Source organism: Struthio camelus, chromosome 13, assembly GCF_040807025.1.
Source record: "Struthio camelus isolate bStrCam1 chromosome 13, bStrCam1.hap1, whole genome shotgun sequence".
In the NCBI taxonomy this organism is placed as follows: Eukaryota; Metazoa; Chordata; class Aves; order Struthioniformes; family Struthionidae; genus Struthio; species Struthio camelus.
Genome location: NC_090954.1, coordinates 18940667 through 18961094, shown reverse-complemented (window position 1 = coordinate 18961094; position 20428 = coordinate 18940667). Strand labels below are relative to the sequence as shown.

The 20428-nt window shown below is 36.3% G+C and overlaps 1 protein-coding gene across 2 annotated transcripts in view; it reads right to left on the bottom strand.

The window, feature by feature from the left end:
* Nucleotides 1–20428, bottom strand: part of DOCK2 (dedicator of cytokinesis 2) — a 224275-nt gene that overhangs the window by 165783 nt on the left and 38064 nt on the right. For both annotated transcript variants that reach the window (XM_068959212.1, XM_068959214.1), the window contains 6 exons: nt 16930–17019; nt 16589–16689; nt 13251–13385; nt 9379–9487; nt 5471–5541; nt 4718–4824 (listed from right to left, as the gene is read on the bottom strand). In XM_068959212.1, coding sequence (XP_068815313.1) covers nt 4718–4824; nt 5471–5541; nt 9379–9487; nt 13251–13385; nt 16589–16689; nt 16930–17019 — 613 coding nt within the window. The remainder of the gene's footprint in view (nt 1–4717; nt 4825–5470; nt 5542–9378; nt 9488–13250; nt 13386–16588; nt 16690–16929; nt 17020–20428) is intronic.

Sequence of the window (20428 nt, the reverse complement as noted above, 5' to 3'; positions counted from 1 at the left end):
GGCATAAAGCAGATGTTTGTCATCAGGTACTGCAATAACCTAGGCCAATAGTTTAACCAAAATTCTACTTCCCTCTCCAGTTCTCTTCTCATCTCTCTATACCTTCTTCTTCCTCCCACCCCTAACACTCTCTCTGCACTAGGTGAGCATAGCCTGAGCACAGCATTTTCTCACATACCTGGGCACTGCTTCTACAGTCTGTTTGCTATATAATTCCAGTTTTACCAATCCAATTCAAGCAAAAAGTGCCATATCCCCAGGAGATCCCAGACTCAAGGCTACTTGCTAGCATCAAGTCTATTATCTGAAAACAAGGAAGGAACTTCCTTATCCTTTTGAAAAAAAATCATTAACTAGTTACAGCCAGGTGAAACTCTGGTTGACAGCAAGCAATCAAATCCTTGGAAAGCATTAAGTATTGGGACTGTACCAGGAAAAAAAAAAAAATCTTTTCGATGGCAGCTACATGCCTAGAGAAAACTGAAGGTGCCTGCATTACATGACTGCCCAATGGCAGGAGACTGTCTCAGCAGGCTAACCCTGCTAGAACTTTCATTCTAAGAGGCAGTTAACATGAGATTACATACCTAGAAAACTTGAAATACTGTTTTATTGCTATATTTGCCAAGAAAATACTTCCATTTCTCATGTGCTATATGTGTATGTTGAGATTGTCACATTCAAGACCACTTCACCAATACATCTGATTAGTATTATATACATGCTTATGATTGTCCAAAATGTTCCATCACAAAAGCATGAATTTGTCCAATACAAGTTTTTGGTTTACATCCATATACAATCTTCAAATTCATAACTTACACACTTGTGAAGCATTCAGTGAATAGCTTTCTTTGAAAACTATCAGTTTTAAGTACTGGATTGGGCTCCAAGCCCCAGTGCTTTAACAAGTACATAAAAAAAAAAAAAACCTACCGCAGGAACAAATGACCATGCTTCATAATCTCCCACGCCTGTATATCTGATTTTACCTCATGGTAAAAGCATTCAAGATAGATTTCAATGATGTGAGAAAATGAATTTTCTCACATCACAACTGAACAGGTATCACAAAATAACATACAAAGAATAACTTATCATCCCATAGCAATTTGTTGAAGCAGGTATATTTAGAGAGGACAGTAAGGACAGTAAGGTGCAACGAGCAATCTCTTTAGACATGCTCATCTGTTTTTCCAAGCACTTTAAAGGGAAGCTAATATCCCTAATTCAAATGCAGACATGAAACTTCAACATTTAGTATTATTTGATGTGAATCCTACTCTTACTGGTAAATTTCAGTTTTCACTAGTTAACTGAAGCCACGTTATTTCTAATCAAGTGCAAGACTAGTGGTTCGCATGCATCAATAAGGTTGTTGACCTAAATAATCAAATCAAAATACAAAGTCCCAAATTTTCAAAAAAGAAGAGTCTACCTAGAAGCGACAGTGCACACCAACTCAAAACAATCTTACTGCATCTTTCTATATAAGTATACAGCAGATCTTGAATTCGGACACTGTAGGAAAAGTTGTAAACGTCTAACTTCCTTGGACACCTATGAGTTCCCCAGCATGAAAGTAGCAGCCAAGATGGCACCACTGGGTTAGAAAGTGAACACTGACACTTGGGTACAGCATAATCGAGTAACTCACTTCACACAGCTTCACTATAATGTCATAAAATCACCATTCCTACTACTTAAGTCAACTTCCGGTTTAACACTCTTCAATTCATCTTCAGTTATCTGGCAGTTCATACACAGCCATACTAATAGGGACCTCTTAAGTGTTACATTGTTGCAGTTAGTCCTCATGGTGTCATTGAATATTTCAAGCCTTTGCATACAAAATTCTGTAATCTTCACTGTTTTTGCATCTCTTTTACATGAGAACAATTTTGAATGATCCCAAAATTTACTTAGAAAGATACAGCTACAAAAGCCATAAACAAAACTCTTCTCCTTTATGACACTACAAAATATTCTTAGTTCAGCATCCTCAAGCATAAAAGTTCCAGCCTGAGTGCTGCCTGAGACACTTCTGTATCCTTGTAGCAACCTAGCAGGGCCACTCCGAGCCCAGCACTCCAAGGGGAGCTTGTGAGCTCAAGGTTACCAGAATTTTGAAGCAATATATTTCAGAAGTGGTAATAACAACAAACTTCAGCATAATAATTTTCATGCAACAGGGAAGCAGAAGAAAAAAAAAACCTCCATAACTGCATTGATACCAGCAGTAGGGCTAAATCCTCATCAATTATGTAAAATATTATGGGACAAAGTAAGGTTACAGTGCCGTCAACAGTAAAGGAATGGTCAGAGACATGGTGCAGCAAACGCCAAGCATCTTCCCTTTTCTCAACTAAGAAGAAAAATGCCACGCAACCATTATGCTGGTGGTGCATTAATATCATGAGGAGCTACACTGTCTCACTCCTTTCACTAAAACTGCTAGGTCCTGCTATCAAGCAACTTATTAACACTCAGCACAGAGCCCTGTTCCTTTAACAGTCCTAAATAATGTAACAAAAAAAATAATGAACTCTTTTATCTTCTGGAGCACAGATGGAGAGATATGGAAGGAAGGAGCTGAATGTGTGATGTACACCAAAATGAGTAAGATGCAAGTTTATACAACTGAGGGACATGCAGGTTATTGTATGCTCACTTATTTTGCTTCTGGATCTTTATTAGGGCTTTATTTCTTATTATACAAGCTGCCATCCTGATAAAGACACAAACCAGCACAAATGCATTTCAGTAAGACAAGCTCTTTAAAGCAAAAAAATATTAAGCTATTGTTGAACTACAGCAGTGCCAGCTCTGATTCCCTGACTTGGAAGATTCTGAGACAGAATGATGAAAAGTTGCCTTTCATTTCCAGCAAGGGAAGTATTCGACTGGAGACTAATGTATCACAGTAAAAGCATAAAAGTTAGCAAAAGGCTGATTAGAACAACTAATAACCTCAGTACTATTAGAACTAGATTTACACAGCTGCTTTAAATCTCTGACTGTTCTTGCAGATGATAATGCAGTGCATTTACTGGAGATGAACTACAGCTTTCACTGCCTGACAGTTTGGGCTGGCATCTTATGCATCTAGAGTCTGCACAGAAAATCATTACTGCTGCACAAAAAGCTAGGGATTATAGCTTGCATTGGGTAATTTCTTAGTGTTAATTTCAGTCAAGGTAACTGATGGAATTCTCCTAAGTCCAAAAGTTCAGAAGAATGCATTATTTTTAATCGAAAGGTCTTTCAAATTTATAAGAGAATATCTTTTATTCTGGTCTAAATACCATTCACCACAAGAAGCAGAGATAAAACTTAAGACAGGCATTTCTGACCTTACCAGCAGTGGGAACTGTAATTCCTAACACAATGATACAGCAGACTGTACTTCTAAACACAGTAAACTGTCTGAAAAATTTGTGAATACAAAATTATATCTATTTGAAAATTAACCAGTTTCACCTGCTCTTAACGGCTTGGATCAGTGGGTTGATTCTGCTGATACCCAAGGCTCTGGCTACCTAAACTCTACTGATACAGCTTCTGAGTTTTTCAAATAAAAACAAACAAACAAAAAAAAACGCACAACCAATGACTGTGACATTGACATAAATATAAGTTTAAATATAACCTAATGCCATCTAAACAATAAAATTAAATTATTTTTTGGTTTCGTTCCTGAAACACACAGTACACTGGAAACAGAGCAGATCCTAATTACTGTTTTAGCTTACAACATACATTTTGGTCTCAACAGCATGCAACACCTAAGTTGTACTACAGAGTTGAATTTCCGTCTGTCCTAACTTGTTAGGAGCGCACCACTCTTCTGGCAACACAAGGGAATGAAATGGAAAAAGCAATTCTCTGTCTCCCTCTCTCCATTTCACAATACTAGATGCCACCACCATTGTAATTCAGGTTCCCAGGATCACTGATCTATAAACTGTCAGAAGCTGACATCCTCCATGAATGGCTGTCCATGTGACTAGGTCACATGCCTTTTCAAGTTCCTGAGGTCTTCTAAACATCAGCATGAGGCTGAGAGAAGCAAGCCATCCACACTCCACAAGAGGGTAGACAGTACACTGTTAAGAGTGGCCTTCTCTGCTAGGAGACTCTTCAGCAAAAATTCCATTTCTATAGTAGTACAAAGGAAAAGAAAAGACAAAGTCCCTAAAAACATTTCAGCACCGTCACTTAGTTCTCTTCTGACAGTGGAAAAAGACACTAAGCTCTAATAAAAGTTGTGAAAAATCTTGATTCCCCTACAGGGCGGGGAGGCTGCACTGCAGCTGAGATATACTACAGCTATGCTATCAGAATTTTCTCCTTCTGCCCAGGCACGAAACATAACATAAGCTGCCTTCACAAGGTTTCACTTTACGTTCCTATTTCACTGTACAGCTTACAAATGGATTGAAAGGACACATATAGATCGATCTATTGAAATATTGTATCATAGGAAGGACACATAAAACTGCTCCTCTAAGACCCAGCTATTCTTGATTCTAGCCTAGCAACCTTGCTTTTGCACACTAGTAATCCTGCAGAAAGCGGTCATTCTTCAGAAGTAGGACTCCTAAAATTCACTCTCTCTCAACCTTAGTTCTACTCAATCTCAAATATGAATTACATCAAAGTGAGCCAACGTTTTCATACCTATTTAATTTAAATTCTGAAGATACTTTATATTTACCTTGTTTTTTAAAAAGGTTGCTGCGTACGATTTCCTTCATGGACTGCACTTTCTGCTTCTGTAGTTTCACTGGTGGAATGCAAGTGTAAAATTCGTATAGTAGTTGACTGCACATACAGGAAAAACATCACAAATACAATGCAGATTAATTTGTCACATGTTAATAAGAAAGATAGAAAGAGCAAAAGAATATATATTTCTAAATACTTATTTCTTTTTAAGATTTAGATTTATTTCCTATATCACAAGCACTGACAAGAGATTAACAGCAGGTTTGAAAGATACCTTCAAAGAGAAACAAGAAGAGGATGAAATAGATTTTGGCCATATTTGCAGATGCTTATTGCTTTCCACGTTTTTCCATGCAATACAAATATTTTTGTATGTAGGGGACCAATAAGCTTATCCTCATCTGACAAGTAAACTAAGGTACTTATTTCAAAATCATTAAAAACAGATTTGTTTTCCTTGAGTAGTGCTTACTCAAGGGGAAAAAAATGATACATTGCTCCACTTGCTAATTCCAATCACTGAGTTAAGGTATAAGAATTGGGCCTCAATACTATCGTTATATAAGTAAGAGGAGAACTCTCTGTTAAAAACACATGCTCTGAATTCCACCATTGTCTTCAATAGTACAAACTGGCACAGCTCTGTTAACTTAAGTTGATCAATAATTTATTCCAGGTGAGAATCCGCATTGCACTGGAAACACCATCTGATACGTCTCCTAAAGATTCACAAGCAGCTTACCTTAGTAGCTTGGCATCAAAGACAGTTTCGACATCATGAAGAACTGATGGTATGTACTTCAAGGCAGCGACCTGAATTGATAGACTGTGTTAATATTGAAGGTTTCTCTCTGCACACAGCATACAAACATAATACAGAGCATACCACTGAAACATATGTGCACCTACCAAACTATGATGAATTCAGACTTTTTCCCCTCAGATTCAAAGTTTACACTTTAACGTAAACTTCACCATAGAGTACTTGTCACAGAAAGGCTCCAATGCTAAGAATATGCAGAGGAGCTTAAATGGAATAGTATGAAGTGGTTCATATTCTCTTTGTAGATCAATGGAAGGGCTTCCAAAACTGGCACAGAGCAAGAACGCCTTTATCATGCAAAAGTGTAAAGCGCTGATCAAACCAGGAGCTCTTGGACATCCTTTGCATCAGTTCTATCCCAGAAACGTGCCTTGCAGAAGGCAGAACTGATAACTGCCAACTATCCATCCCACAAGCTACACTTTCTGGAGAACAGCAAACAGTGTCATCTCCGTAGCCAACCTTGTGCAGCTGAACTGTCTGAAGATAAATCTTCTCCCATCCATTTCTTAACTACATCTGGACAGCCTAATGGAATAAGAGGACTCTTACAGATGACAAGACTAAGAAAAAAAAACACACGTTACTATTCTCACACAGACAAAAACCCTCAATCAGGTAATCTTCAAGCTCAAAATTATCACCAACATTTAAAGCAAACATCCCTGAAGACATTAACTTGTGCCACTCGCTATCGAAAAGGAGAACTTGGCCACATCAATACAGATCCAGAGCAGGACGGCAGTCTTATTTCTTCACTCTCACCTTTCCGTTTCAATAAATGTCATGCACAGTAGGCTCTTTTCATGGAAATGATACGTGAAGTTCAAATCTGCATTTGGATGCAGCGTAACCACTGACTGTCAAGAGGAACAACATCTAAGGATAGTCACTTCTCTAGAACAGATAAGGTATCTTCTCCATCCTTATTTCAAGTGAAAATTAAAACGTCCTTTTGCCATATGCATCTGTGCCTATCTCAAAATCTCCCCATAGTATCAACGTACTGTTATTGTGTAAAAGTCTTGGGCAAAAGCCCAAGTTCATAATGGCAGCCAAAATAGAAGCATTTTTCCACTAGACCCTGAAGTCCATGGATATTTAAACGGAATAGACTGAATTAACTTCAAACTGAACAGACTGAATTAACTAACTGCAAACAAATACTTATGAACTACTGCTACAAATCATAGGAAGTCTCAAACCACTGTGAAGGGGAAAATAATAGTACACAATTCTTAATTATTTAAGTCTCTTAAGTTCAGTATAAGGTAATTTAAATTGCAATAAGGTAAATGGTTTAGTTAAGTCTAGAGTAATAATTCAAGAAGTTATTACAGAAAGCCCTAGGTAAGTTCTTTAACATTTACACCTAGACATAGGTCTAGAGTTTCTTTTAAACAAAAATACTTCAGGTTTCAGGGTGATGAGCTTTCAAAATAGTACTATAAAAGCAGATTCTCTCTCTCATACTAGATTCCAGAAATCACTGGAGGAAAGTGGTTTCACGGTTACTATGAAGAAAAAGCAAAAGTCAATTTTAACATGACTGGGCTAAACATATATCTCACTAATCAACACCTGTGCCACAAGAAATTCTCCTGCCATTTCAGTAAGACTCCATACAACTCATAATTTTAACCATTAAGCTAAACACTTCTCTCCCAACAATTCTGATTCTCCCAACAGCGGAAGCTCTACTAAGAGCTGTAACTAGATGATAAAACAAGAACCAGATAACAATGCAGATATTCTAAAGGACTGCTACCTCAACTTGTTGCTGCATTTCATGCAAAGCCACACTGTTTTGGACTTCTACACAATAGAATGAACAGGCAAAGAAATCATACTATATATACCTGCTATCCTTTTAAAATACGTCAATTGCCATTTCTTGAACTACTTTCACCCCTTTCCCGACTGAAAAAGGGTAAGCAACACTCAAACGAGACCAAAACAGAATTTATACCTAAGTTTAGGCCACTGCACAGAGAATTCTCAACTGATGTACAAATACACATCGGAACCATATATATTTTAACAGATAAACTGTGTGCAGTCAATAAGTCACGGAATCTCAGTCAGACAACATCTAACCAAGTATTAGAATTTGCTAATTTCCTGAGGTTCTGCATCTTGGTTTCACACAACAGGAAAATCTTTCCAACTATCACACAAGGATTAGTCTAGACACAAAAATTTTATGAATAAGCATTGCAAATGCATGAGCTGAGCATTTGAAATACATACATTACAATTAACACAGACTTCTGTTGTTTTTTAATCCTTCTGAGATAAGATGTTTAGTTATACTTTCAAGATTCTGCTATTCCTCCACAGTTCCAGCAAAATTAGAGAGTATTTTTTCAGAACAGGTGTAATACTAAGAACTAGCATGAAATACGGAAATCATAAGAAACCAAATCTACATATCCATCAGCACATGCAGCCATCATGCCATCAGTGTTAAAATATGACCAATTTTAAACTCACAAAACAGCTGGCTCAGAGTCAATGTTGCAGCTTTCAAACCCATTTAACATACCTCAGCAATGCTTTGCTTAAGCAAGCAAAATTGTTTCTATGATTACCTCTCAACACTCTCAAAGCAGCTGAAGAAACTATTCTACTCATTAGTGGAAACACAAACAGATAATCCCACCTGACCATTTTGAGATTAAGACAGGCAGGCAATTATGCAGCTAATGATATGATATGATATATCTCTCTTGCAGAGCATAAAAGTCTCCAAAATCTATTTGGTAGATAATTAACACATTAATACATTGCAAGTAACACAAAAACAAGCATTATACAAACTCTTTCAGTGTTACTTCACAGTAAAGACTACGTTTTATCCATTTATAAATGGAAAACCTTGATCCTAGCCAGTCTTCTCAGTTTTTTAAGTAACATACCTCCAAAAGGCTGATACTATAAAGCTTCCCTGCTTCTGATGCAATGTTTTTCAAATATATGAACTATTTCCAGCAAACCCTCTACAGAACTGTCAAAGAGCCACAGAGGATACCTGAATTATTTTCAAATGCATTTAGAATATTACTGCAGTCATAGTATTTTGCCATTAAAATAGTATTTATGTTTTTAGCTCCTTTGCAGTTGTGTGTATCATTCCTTGCAAAGTGTCCAAGAACACAAATCTCAGGAAGATCAGTCACCTGAACATTTACTCGGGTATGACAGAAAGTTTTTCATGGCTACCATTTCTAGTGATCTTAAAGCAAGAAGAATGACAACCGAACAAGAGGAAAAACCCAATCATACAGAGAATTCACAGTAAAGACTACATAAAGCATTAACATTATGGTCGTCCAATAAAATCCTCTGCCTCCTACTTTAAGTGCACATGCAGCCTTGGTAATTTTCTATTTGGAAACAGAAGGACATACCAATTATCTGCTATTAATGGTCTTAACAGCCCTTCTTTTCTCTTTTTCTTAGAGCAGCATCAGATTCCAAAATACGAGAATAGCTAACCTTGGCAAAAATGGAAAACCTTGATCCTAGCCAGTCTTTTCAGTTGTTTAAGTAACATACCTCCAAAAGGCTGATATTATAAAGCTTATTTTTCTGACTAAAATGGTAGAATTCCTGTTTAGCATTAGCTGGACAAACTCAAGATTTAGAATACTCAAATCCCACCAGAGCCTTCAGTTCCTTAGATTCCTTGAAAAATTCTAACTTACTTGGTCTTCCAATAAAGGACAAATGTAAAAGAGCAGCAAAGGATAAATCATCTCAGAGTGTCTTCCCCTCAATTTCAAAAAAAACAAAACAAGAAAAATAATGTTTCCAAGCACACCAACCTGCAGCAAAATGGCTGTTTTATGCTGGCTTTTCATCAGGTTGTTGATAGATTCAAAGAGTCTCCTCATAGATTCCTCAAATTCTGTTTGTTCTTTGCCTTCATATAATCTGTTGAGAGATGCACTGTGTTATAGTTTTAGAATCCAAAAGTATCATAGTTCTGAGTGTACCAAATCCAATATTCATTTAGAATATATCAAAAGTTGATCCAATATTACGCACCTAGGTACCTCACCCAAGGGATATATGTTACTCATTCTATTGAGTAGAGAGCCTTCATCACTATTTCAAATAGCTATTTTTCACTTTCCCCATTAACCGGTTTGCTTTTTAAAAACAAGCGAGCCTCTGCTTGATGCTTAAAAAGAACCATGAAAAGATCAGGGATCTTTCTGCTCACAATTCACCTTTTCAGCCTATGCACGTTTTCTCAACTGATTCCTTCATGTTCCTATACACTCGAAAAATTGCTACATTTCATGTAAATTTAAATTAGTTCATTCATTATTTTTCATTCCTTGGCTTAAAGCTTGAATCCTTCAGACTAGCTCTTCAATATCATTAATACTAGCTATTGCTTACGTAAACAATAAAAAATATTATTAGTATCATGTTAGTTATCTGAAACTGCTGTCAAAAATCAAAAAAAGAAAAATGAGTTAAGAAAAAAAAACAAGGCAAAAATAGAAGCCTGAAACACGTGTAGGACACTGTGAACTAAATACTGCACCTCAGACACATCACCTTATCTGTCATAATAGGAAAAAAAAAAGAAAACACACACACCTCTTTCTGAAGTGATGTATTGCAGTGGCATGTGCTTTTCTTTTCAACTTGAAACTTAAGTCCCTAACAGAGCTAAAGACAAATGAAGAGCTTTTGTCTACAGCAAGGCAAATCAAAGCTGCTAAGCATACAGTGACTGGCAAGAAACTCCGAGGGAAAGAAAACAAAGAGATATCCTTTCGAGGCCAATGGCTTCTGCACTGTTTGGGTTAATGCTTGTCAATGAGGTATAAGTCAGTCAGTGGAAAGGGACCCCAAAATCCAGAACATTAACAGGAAGAAAAAAATTATATAGACATATACACACACATACACAATGCTCACTGCTTGAGGAATTACCCTACTAAAGCATTTTAGCTTTTAAAAAATGCATACCAGAAAAACTTGGATATGAAAGATATGAAAAACTGAAATAAATAAGCTTTAAAATAACAATGTTTACACATAAAAGTTATCTTATTATTTATCAAGCAGTGTTTTAGAAGGTTGTTTTTAGTTAAATGAAAAGTTTTTTTCATATACTGGAGTCTGTAAGATATGTGGGCCATTTACTACAGCTATTTTTCAATAGTAATAAGGTACAGGGAAGCCGTAACAATGCAACTGTGTATCAGTACAAGTGTCTATTGAAGTTACTTAGGTAACCCATTGACACGGGTTTTATTAACTATCAACATTGCTGCAAAAGTAAATGAAGTTTCTTAAAAATTATTTTTAAGTAAGTGGAAATTTGGAGCTTTCCTGACTAATTCTGGCAGAAGGACCACACCACATGTATTAAACATGCCCTTTAAATAAACAACACGTCTGATTTAAGCTATGTAGAATGCTAATTCTATTTCCTGCTTCATCATCTAGCTTCCATTTAGATGTTTTCTGTGTTAAATTTCAATTAAAATAACTTGTTCTGAAAGCAGATTTAAAAAGAAAACTAATTACTTGCTTGGGAAATAGCTTGATTATAACAGTTTACATGAATTTCACAACCAAAAAACAACCTTGGGCCAATGAAAGAAGGTAAGCAAAAACTTCAGGTCTTCAGAGTTTGGATTATGCAAACCTTTGGCTGCTATATATGACCTTTATACAAAATGCAGTCACTGAACAAAAAGCTGCAAGACAAAATGTTCTTTCAGCTGACCGGAGCAAGAACGTTTTTGCTTTCATTACAACTCCATAGCTTTGACAGCACTGCATGACTGCACATGAAAGCAGAACTTGGTTATTTTGCATGTGTCTGCCTGACAGAGATGCAAAAAGGTCTCCTACGCCACGTCTAACATTACAAGTCATTATTCATCTCTTTCCCACACAATTTTCACCTTGTACCACCTCTTACCTGTCATCAAGGCATCTTAGTTTCTCCAGAAGTACATCAAATTAATAAGAGAATGATCTAGAAATCTGTCTCAGCTCTAACATCAACACATAACAGTTCTCACTAAAAAGGCTAATCTCAAGCCTTGGAAGATAACTTTTTTAATCCTAAATCCTAACTTTTCTCCTGTGATTAAAAAAAAAATTAAACCATATTTTCAGAGTTTTTGGATCAATTTGCTACTAGGAAATTAACTGTGAAAAATTACATTACATCACAACAGCAGGAGATGGGGATGCAAACAATAGACAGCAATGTTCACTCTTTGGTGGGTGTTTTTTTTTTTTTGGCTACAGCTAGTCACTTCAATACACAACATATTGCAAAAACTTGATTTATCACAGACCAGTATACCTGCTTTCTGCTGCCAGATAAGTACTAAGGATAAAACAGAGACCAAAGTTTTCCAAGCAACAAATCGTGCCTTCTGCCCTTCATCCTGGCAATAAGTTTGCCACAACCTATCTACAAAACGCTTCCCCAACAAAACTCTTCTATAATTCTCTTTCACCATGGCCATTATTAAAAAAAACGTAAGGGTAAAAGCTGCAGGCATATTTGAACTACCAACTGTATTCTGCTCTCATGAGGATCATCTCCTTGAGTCTACAGTTTCTCACCGTTTGTCTGTATCCAATTTTAAGTTCTTAGAAACAAGAGTATGTCTGCTAAGGGACTATCTATCAGCAGCCAATAACTTCTGAGTCTACCCCTATTTCAACCAACATTTCATAATTTATCAAATACTGTATTTAATTTTACAAAACTCTAAAGCCTGCCATGCATTCCATTTTGTGGAAAAAAGGCATCAGAATAGCAGAAAAAAAGTCCTACTAGAGCACCTACTGACCAAAAGGCAGATAAAGCACAACACATTTCTATTCTTTTGGCCATTAAACACAGATGTAACAGCCAACCACTGCCACTGCGTATCTGAACTCCAGGTAGGAGAGGTACAAAAGAAATACAAGTACTATGGGGGAAAGCAGCTGAGGATAAATGGAGAAACGGCAAAAAAAGAAGAGAGGAAAAAGAAGATGTGGATGGGATCTGTGGGATGTGGTAAAGGTTTACTAGGGCTAGAAGAGGAAAGGGGTTTCACAGTTTCTGTGATGTATATTTTCTCCCTCCAGATTTAATTTCCTTCATTTTCCTCCTATCTTTTTCCTGTACCTGAATACCATTTTTAAACAATGTGTCCCATCTGTTTGGCTGAGCTACAGGTAACTAGACCTTTTAGTCTTCCCTATAAATAAATTCCTTAACCGGAGGTCTGAAACTCTAAATTCAGTTGGACAATGATCATTGAAAATAGTACTGGGCCATGCACAGCCTGAACTAATGAATACAATGATCTCAAGGACAAGCATCCAGCTTCAAGCCATCCGTCACAACGATAGGCCATTCATCCATCTTGGGCCAAGCCATCTGATGCAAGCAACAATCACCTTTTGAACTTGGTCACTACCACTAAATAGATTTCTGTAACTTATACTCTGAATCAGAAAGTAGATTTTTGTTGATTCCCTCCCAAAAAACTTATCTCAGTAACATCCATATTTTAGGCCAGATACATCAGATACAAGTAAGTTTTCATGTTTTATTTGTAAAAATGAAATATAGAGTTCTGTTCTGGATTCAGATTTCTCTGTTCCACAGGTCTACTACTATCTGTGACGTCGCACTGCTAATCAAGCGAGTACTTACTGTGAAAATAATGTCCTTGACCTAACAATGAACTTGAAAACATATTCCAGAGCTTTCAGAGTTCTTAGAATCGGTTCGCATTGCTCCCCTCGGCTAGAGGTATCCAAGTAAGTCTTCAGAACAGTCATTAATTTCCTGAAGTAAAAATAAAATTTTCAAATGATATTTCAAACTTCTATAACTAGTTTGGCCCCACTAAATAAGTGATTAGCTTAGTCAAGCTGAAGAGAAAAACATACTGCATTTATTTTTGTGTTTATGTTACACAAATTCTATCAGTATAACACGAATATTATAATTATTAACTATTAATAATAATTATTAATTATTAAATTAATAACACGAAAATTCTTAACTGTACAAGCGAGAAAGCAAGCTGGTATCTCAAAATAGCAACGTAATTCACGCACTCCTGGAAGCTCTTTCAGTTGCTTATTTAGAGGCCTCAAACAGACAACATTGCTCTTACAAGAGTTTACAATACATATGCACAAGATAATACAAAATGTTATTTTGGCTACCACCTCGAGTACATGAGGCAGCAATCCAGTGAATAAGCACCACTACATGCTCTAAATTAACTGAATGCAAATGGTACAACCTTCTGGTAGACTACAGTATCTAAGGTATGTACATTATTTACATACATTCCTGCTTTGTATCCCAAGACAGCTTTTGCTAAGCTAATACCTAACCTGCTCACGATAATAAAATACAAGAACTCTTCTGAAAAAGGAAAAACTGAAGTTACTTTTGACTAAAATAAGCTCTAAACCTAAGGGCTTACAGGTCCCTTCATTTATATAGTTACAGTTTCCATCTTAAATGATGAAATCTTTATCTTAGTATAGTCACCAAGAGCTGGGGTTTTTTCTTACATCACCACCAGAATGGGAATTTATCATGCCCTAGATTAAAAAACAAAACTAGCATTTACTTGTTGATGAAGTTTAACAGTTCATCGACGGGACTGATGAAACATTACTAAGCGATAAGTATGACACTGGGGACATACACACACACAAATAATAGTTCCAAACACTGATGACTACTGCACAGAAAATATACAGATGTGTGAACTGATGGATACATCCTCTGTAATAAGCTGGAAAAAAATCATCCACTAATTCTTAGTCAGTGTCGGTCCTCTCAGGGTTTCTCAACCCTCTCAATGTTAAGTCCCCTCTGAAGTCTATAAAAGCTAGGTACAAACGGATGACTAAACAGAAACTGAATAAAGACCTCACAGTTTGGCCAAAATACTGCATCACCTAATGGAGTCAAAACACCTATTAGGAATGATGAAATTTCAACAGACTATCCTTGCTCAGCTGAATGACAGATTCAATTAGCCTTGTCAATGGCACCTGATAAGGCGGCTCAGCACACAGGTTTAAGGACAGGCTCTTCACATTACACTGACAGCAAGGATAATTAGCAATGTATCATTGCCAGCATGAGAAAAAGCCTACTTCCCCTCTACGATGCAATGGCCTAAGTCAATCTAGAGCTAAGTTGGCAGAATATCTCCATATGCTATAAATTATTATGCCTCACATCCTAAGCTTTTGCTGTCCTTTCAAATCTCCCACAGTGCGAACTCTACAAAATTTTGTGTTGTTTGACTTGGACACACCTACTGGGCACAACGGATCGGAGAAGTAAATCTGGTATGAGGATGTCTATTCCTCTGCCGATAATACCTATATCAAGCACTACCATAAAAACCATCACATCCTTGTTTGAGAAACAAACGCATGAAGCTCAAAGAAGCTCTTACACTTTCCAGCTTCGGGAAACTTCAGCCCCACACCTGACAGAATATCACAGAGATAAAAGCAGTGCTCTGCGCTTGATTGACCTTTTCCACAAATCTAGGGAACAGAGAAGTGTTTCAAAAGCAGAAAATGCTACCTTTTTATTTAAAAAGGAAAAGTGGCCATTACAAGTCTGAGACTCAGTATCTCCTTCCTAACTGTGAATAAGGCCATGTACAGTTATTTTATAAAAAAAGCAGTTCTTGAAATCCAATATATTCCCAGAGTCTTGAGTTTTAACCATGAACATCATTTTGCCTCCGATAATTTTGATCAAACAACTTGAAACTGCCAGCCAGGTAAGTCTTAGAAATATTTTAAGCATATCAGATTGTCTAGAGAGGTTTCTGTACTCTAACCTTACATCCTTTCACAATATCATAAATTACATGTGCTAATAATGTGTAGAAGGATTGAATAACATCTAGTTTGTGCTTAAACTTTCTGAACTCGATAATGCTGACTTTGACCCTCATGGAATGTGACAGAGGATTGATTGCACAATCCTTTTCAACTCCAGCAAACTTACATTCTAATACAAGATCTGGGAGATATTCCCTGTTGAATAAGAACTACTGCATATTTAGCATGGGACACTACAAAATATCCTCAACTACTCTGTAGCTTCAACGAAGGTCTATCATCTGCTTTTCAAACCCCAAAGCAGTTTTTTTTTAAAAAAAAAAACAACAAAAAACAAAAACAAAACAAAACTCTGCCACCCCATTAAAACTGGTGGATAGATGAAAAATATCTATCCTGTTAGCACTTTCCCCAGATGAGCAATAATTACTATTTTTCTTCAAAATTCAAAGTAATTTTATCTTTCCATCATCTGCAAAAATCTTGTTTAGAACAAAGGAGGAATTCAGGATTAACCTTATTGTATACCACATTTGTACAACTTTTGTTCTCTTGTATATAGCCATGCCTTTCCCTTTAGGCACATCTCAAAACTCCAAAAAATAAAACCTTCCCCAGATTCTGCTTGCTAACTGACATGACCACAAAACAAACCTGAAGACTGCAGTTCACAATACTGAATAGTGAAACCTTTCTAGTGGCATATAAAAAAATTTGACAGTTCGCAAACAGATTTTTCCAGTGAGTTAGTTTGGTTGCTGTAAAAGAATATGTGGAAGCCTATACAAAAGTGCTAAGGATATTCTTGAATTAGAGCATTTAAGATCAGGAATGTAAAGGAAGAGGCCTTACACCAAAGTATCTTCTGATAAATTTGACAGGTGGAGAGCTCAGAAACAGTGAAATCCAGAAAACAAAAAAATGATTGTCAAAGACAATCAATCAATTCCAAATCAATTGCTATTTTTTTCAATACTTAAAATCATACTTTTTTCTCAAGGTAGGTCTGTTTCCAGATGAACAGGCAACAGCACCGAAACAACAGCCATCATTAATTACATCAGAAAACCCAAAACACTATTTACTTTCTCTTTTAATGAGATGGTGAGGTTTTTTAAAAAAAAAAAAAAACAAACCCAACACACACACGAAACTTACTTGTATGCCAAAGTTGCACTAAAATGCTGTTGAATATATGCTTCCAAAACAGTGTTGAAATGCTGAAACTTGCGGTCTGCAATGAGTCCTATTATATATATCTAAACAAAGATGGACATAATTAGCATTTATCATGAGGTCAAAAATATTAGTCTCCTCACATATTTATGATAATCCAATACTTAAGAGTTTTTAAAGAAACTTGCTTTACAGTCAAATAGTAATATTCCATCTATTATATAGAGATTGTAATACTAATTCTCTGATATAATCAATTTGATGGCTCATCTGCATTCTTTTCTTTACTCAGACATCTTAAACTTTTCAGTGCTAATTCTTACCAGGGCATCAAAGACAAGGATGTCATACTCATTACTATGGGAATGTTCCATCATGATGTTAAACAGGGCATCCAGCGTGTCTTGGAGAAACTACACAATACCAACAATAACATGAAACGACAAATTAGCAATTAATTCTCCTTGAAAGCCACACAATTCAGGTTCCAGATTGCAAAATTTCCTCCCCCCACCTCAAGCTGGAATTTTAGAAGTCTTTACTGAAACATCACCTAAATTCAGAATAGACATCAACAGATTTAGGTTCTAGTTTCTTTAATTGAAAAATCTAAATCCTCAGACACATAAGCAATGAGCAATACATGCTTAGCTCAAAGCTTATGGAATTAAGCTAAAAATATTATGTACTATTACAGATAACTGTATCTAAAACAGAATTCCTGGTTCCTTAATGATACAGATTAGTAGTTGCTATTTTCACCCTTAAGAGCACACTTCATACTTCTGCGGTCTGATGCAAAACCTACTTTGAATCAAAGGAAAGTTTCCATTGACTAGGCAACCAAATTGTTGTTTGGTTCAAAATTCCTTTTTGTAGGTTATCCTTCCTCCTCCCTCTCAAGAGAGGCATGCATCTACTGCTTATATTTAAAGAGTAACATAAATATAATAGACTCTTAACGTGAAGGCTGAGGTCTGCTGTTTTCCAGAACATTAATAAGTTTTTATACATGTTATACACATTATATTAACATAGCATTCCATTGGCTATACATTTTGAACTTTTTTTAAAAAAAATCTATATTTATTTAATATGAAGAACTCTAAAGAACAGGGGAGGAATTATGTTATACCATATGGACAAAAGCAGCAAACAGTGGAGCAAATATGCCCTTAACCAACACTGGGGACAACATTTTACTATTGTTGCCCTATATCTTATCTTTTTTTTTTTTTTTTTAAATAAAATTGCCTGTGCATGACAAGCTCAGAATTATATTTTACCTATGATATACAGCTGAGCATCTGGCCAAAGCAACAATGTCTCCAGCTAATACTCTTGGGATTGAATTCTGCATTCACTGTACAAGGTTTCTGACAACAGAAAACAATAGGAAGTAGCAAGAATCCTCAAAAAAATTAATTACTAATGATAAAGGACAGATTTGACCAGACATCTGTCTAACCTCAACAGCCTGTCCGACAGTAGCCAACACCAGAGACGTTTAGGAGAAACTGGTAGAAAACTGGTAAAAGGCTAACACCACGGAGAATCCTGTCCAGAGGCTTGCTTTCTTGCTCCCTCCCCAACAGAGAACTTAGATCATGTCTTTTGCAAACTGTCATTAACAAGTCAGACAAAATGCTTTTTTGGGGTGGTGGGATTGGCAAGTGAGGTTAAAGCAATTTGGAATATGAGTGCAGAGAGACATTGAAGATGATCTAAAGAAAATTACATATGTATTTTTTGAATACATTTTTATAATCTGTAGAAAGAACCAAATACATTTTGAAAACAATAGTCAGAACTACTATGAAATGGGCTTCACTCATACTGTTACTATTCTTCAACAGAAATACAACCTGTGGAAAAATACTGGTCTACTCAAGTTCTGCGCATCTTCAAAATTTATATAAATCCCACTACCTAAAGCTTCATTTTATTTTTATGGTTTTTAACATTGCTTTCAACATGCTTCTTGTTACTGAAGTGAAACTTGTACACAAGTTGCAGGGAATTCTGCTCCTTTCTATTTTTTGTTTCCTCCTTTCATCAGGATTCTAGTATGTATCCTCTCCAACAAAGAAGAGCAGCCATGAATTCCCATAAGACAGCTTATGGCATACTGTTTAAATGCTCAGAAACATACTACGCAGCATGCTACAAGAGCAGGACAATGTTTGGTAGATTTAGATTGTCAGAACACAGTCTGACAGAAAGAAGCCAAAAACATGCCATTCTGAAAGGGTTGCTCAATATCACAAGGTAATATTCTAAGAAGTCTTAAGATGACAAATAATGAACGGATGCATCAGATCTCTTATATCTCACAGTATTACTTTCTGGACAAGAAAAGACTGCTGGATAATATACTGCAGCAAAGTTAAAAAAAAAAAAAATAAAGATCTTGGTACATCAAGTGATTTATAGCAATCGTTTTCTTCGCTTCCAATGTGTTAACAGCCTGTACAATCACAGTCATGCTTTAATTGCAACATGAAGCCCAGTGACAATGGCAATGCAACTCCAACGTTTCTGGTTTCTACTGGTAATCCCCAGAACTATTAGTTTTAATCTTTCTTGCTCTCAAAGCTTTCTGTCATCAGCACATGGACACTCTTCTCCAACACGGCAATTGTATTGAAAAGATACAGATGGTACACTAAAAAGTACAACCCAAATCTTGACTCACTTTCTATATTCTGCACTTGTAAAGAAAGGGGAGGAAAGGGGGAAAAAAAACCCTAAAGCCAGAGAAGCCAGAGAGGAGAGTAACTTCAAGATGCAGTACGTTTTAAGAATTGAAGTTGGGCTTTATTGTCTTATGATACCAAGTTATGTGCTATTCTTAGGACTTATCCCACAAGGTAGATAATCCCAACAGCTAGGATACGCATTACCATAGAACCATGAATACTTCTTGTACGACTCTAAAAAGCATCCATGTTTTCAGGAGAAGGATGGAAAACCAACAGCACTAAAGGCTCCTGAAGAGCAAAACTACCATCACTACCTTAAGTCAAACTTAGTAAATGATCTAAAAAACAAATTATGAAAGGATTTTCTGAACAACAGTCATTTCTTGGAGCTTCAGTGAGGTGAACACTTGCTTTGTCTTCCATTTTGATATGGAAAAATATGACATTCTATTGACACCGAAATAAAAAACTAGAGTACGAGGAATCACAGACATGGTACATCATACTTAAGATATATCAGCTTCCTCAGTAGCGAGACAGATTTCCGGGACCGTGCTGAAGCACTGTTACGCAGTTTTCAGTTCATTGTGCACCACCACAGATCAGCGTCTATGTAATTTTACATCTGCTGAACAGCAGTATCTTGTACTGGTATAGTGGCCAAGGAAGTGTAAAGGATGCCTTTCTCATCAAATCTTGTCTGTAAAAACCATGCCATATTTCAAGTGAAGAGTATCATCTAGCCCTCTATAAATACCTCCTTATGCATATTTTTCCTTAGTAAGCACTAAAATAGGTCACTGATTACAAATAAAAATAGAAATCAGAGGAGTCTTGGAAAAAAGGCAAGGGAAGTAATTAGGTAATTAAAAAGATGAGCATGAGCAACAACCATTAGAACCGGCCAACGCATGTTGTTACTTTGGCCAAAGACTACAATATTGCAAGTCAGATGCCTTAATATACGGAACACAATCTTAACCCTTTAGGGAAAATTTCCTAAAATAAATCAAGTGTTGACAGATGGCAGATGTCTAATACACTATAGAGTACTAAACTATAGCACAAAGTGAACAGAAGATCTAAGATTTAAGGTCAAGATATTAAGTTAACTAAGATT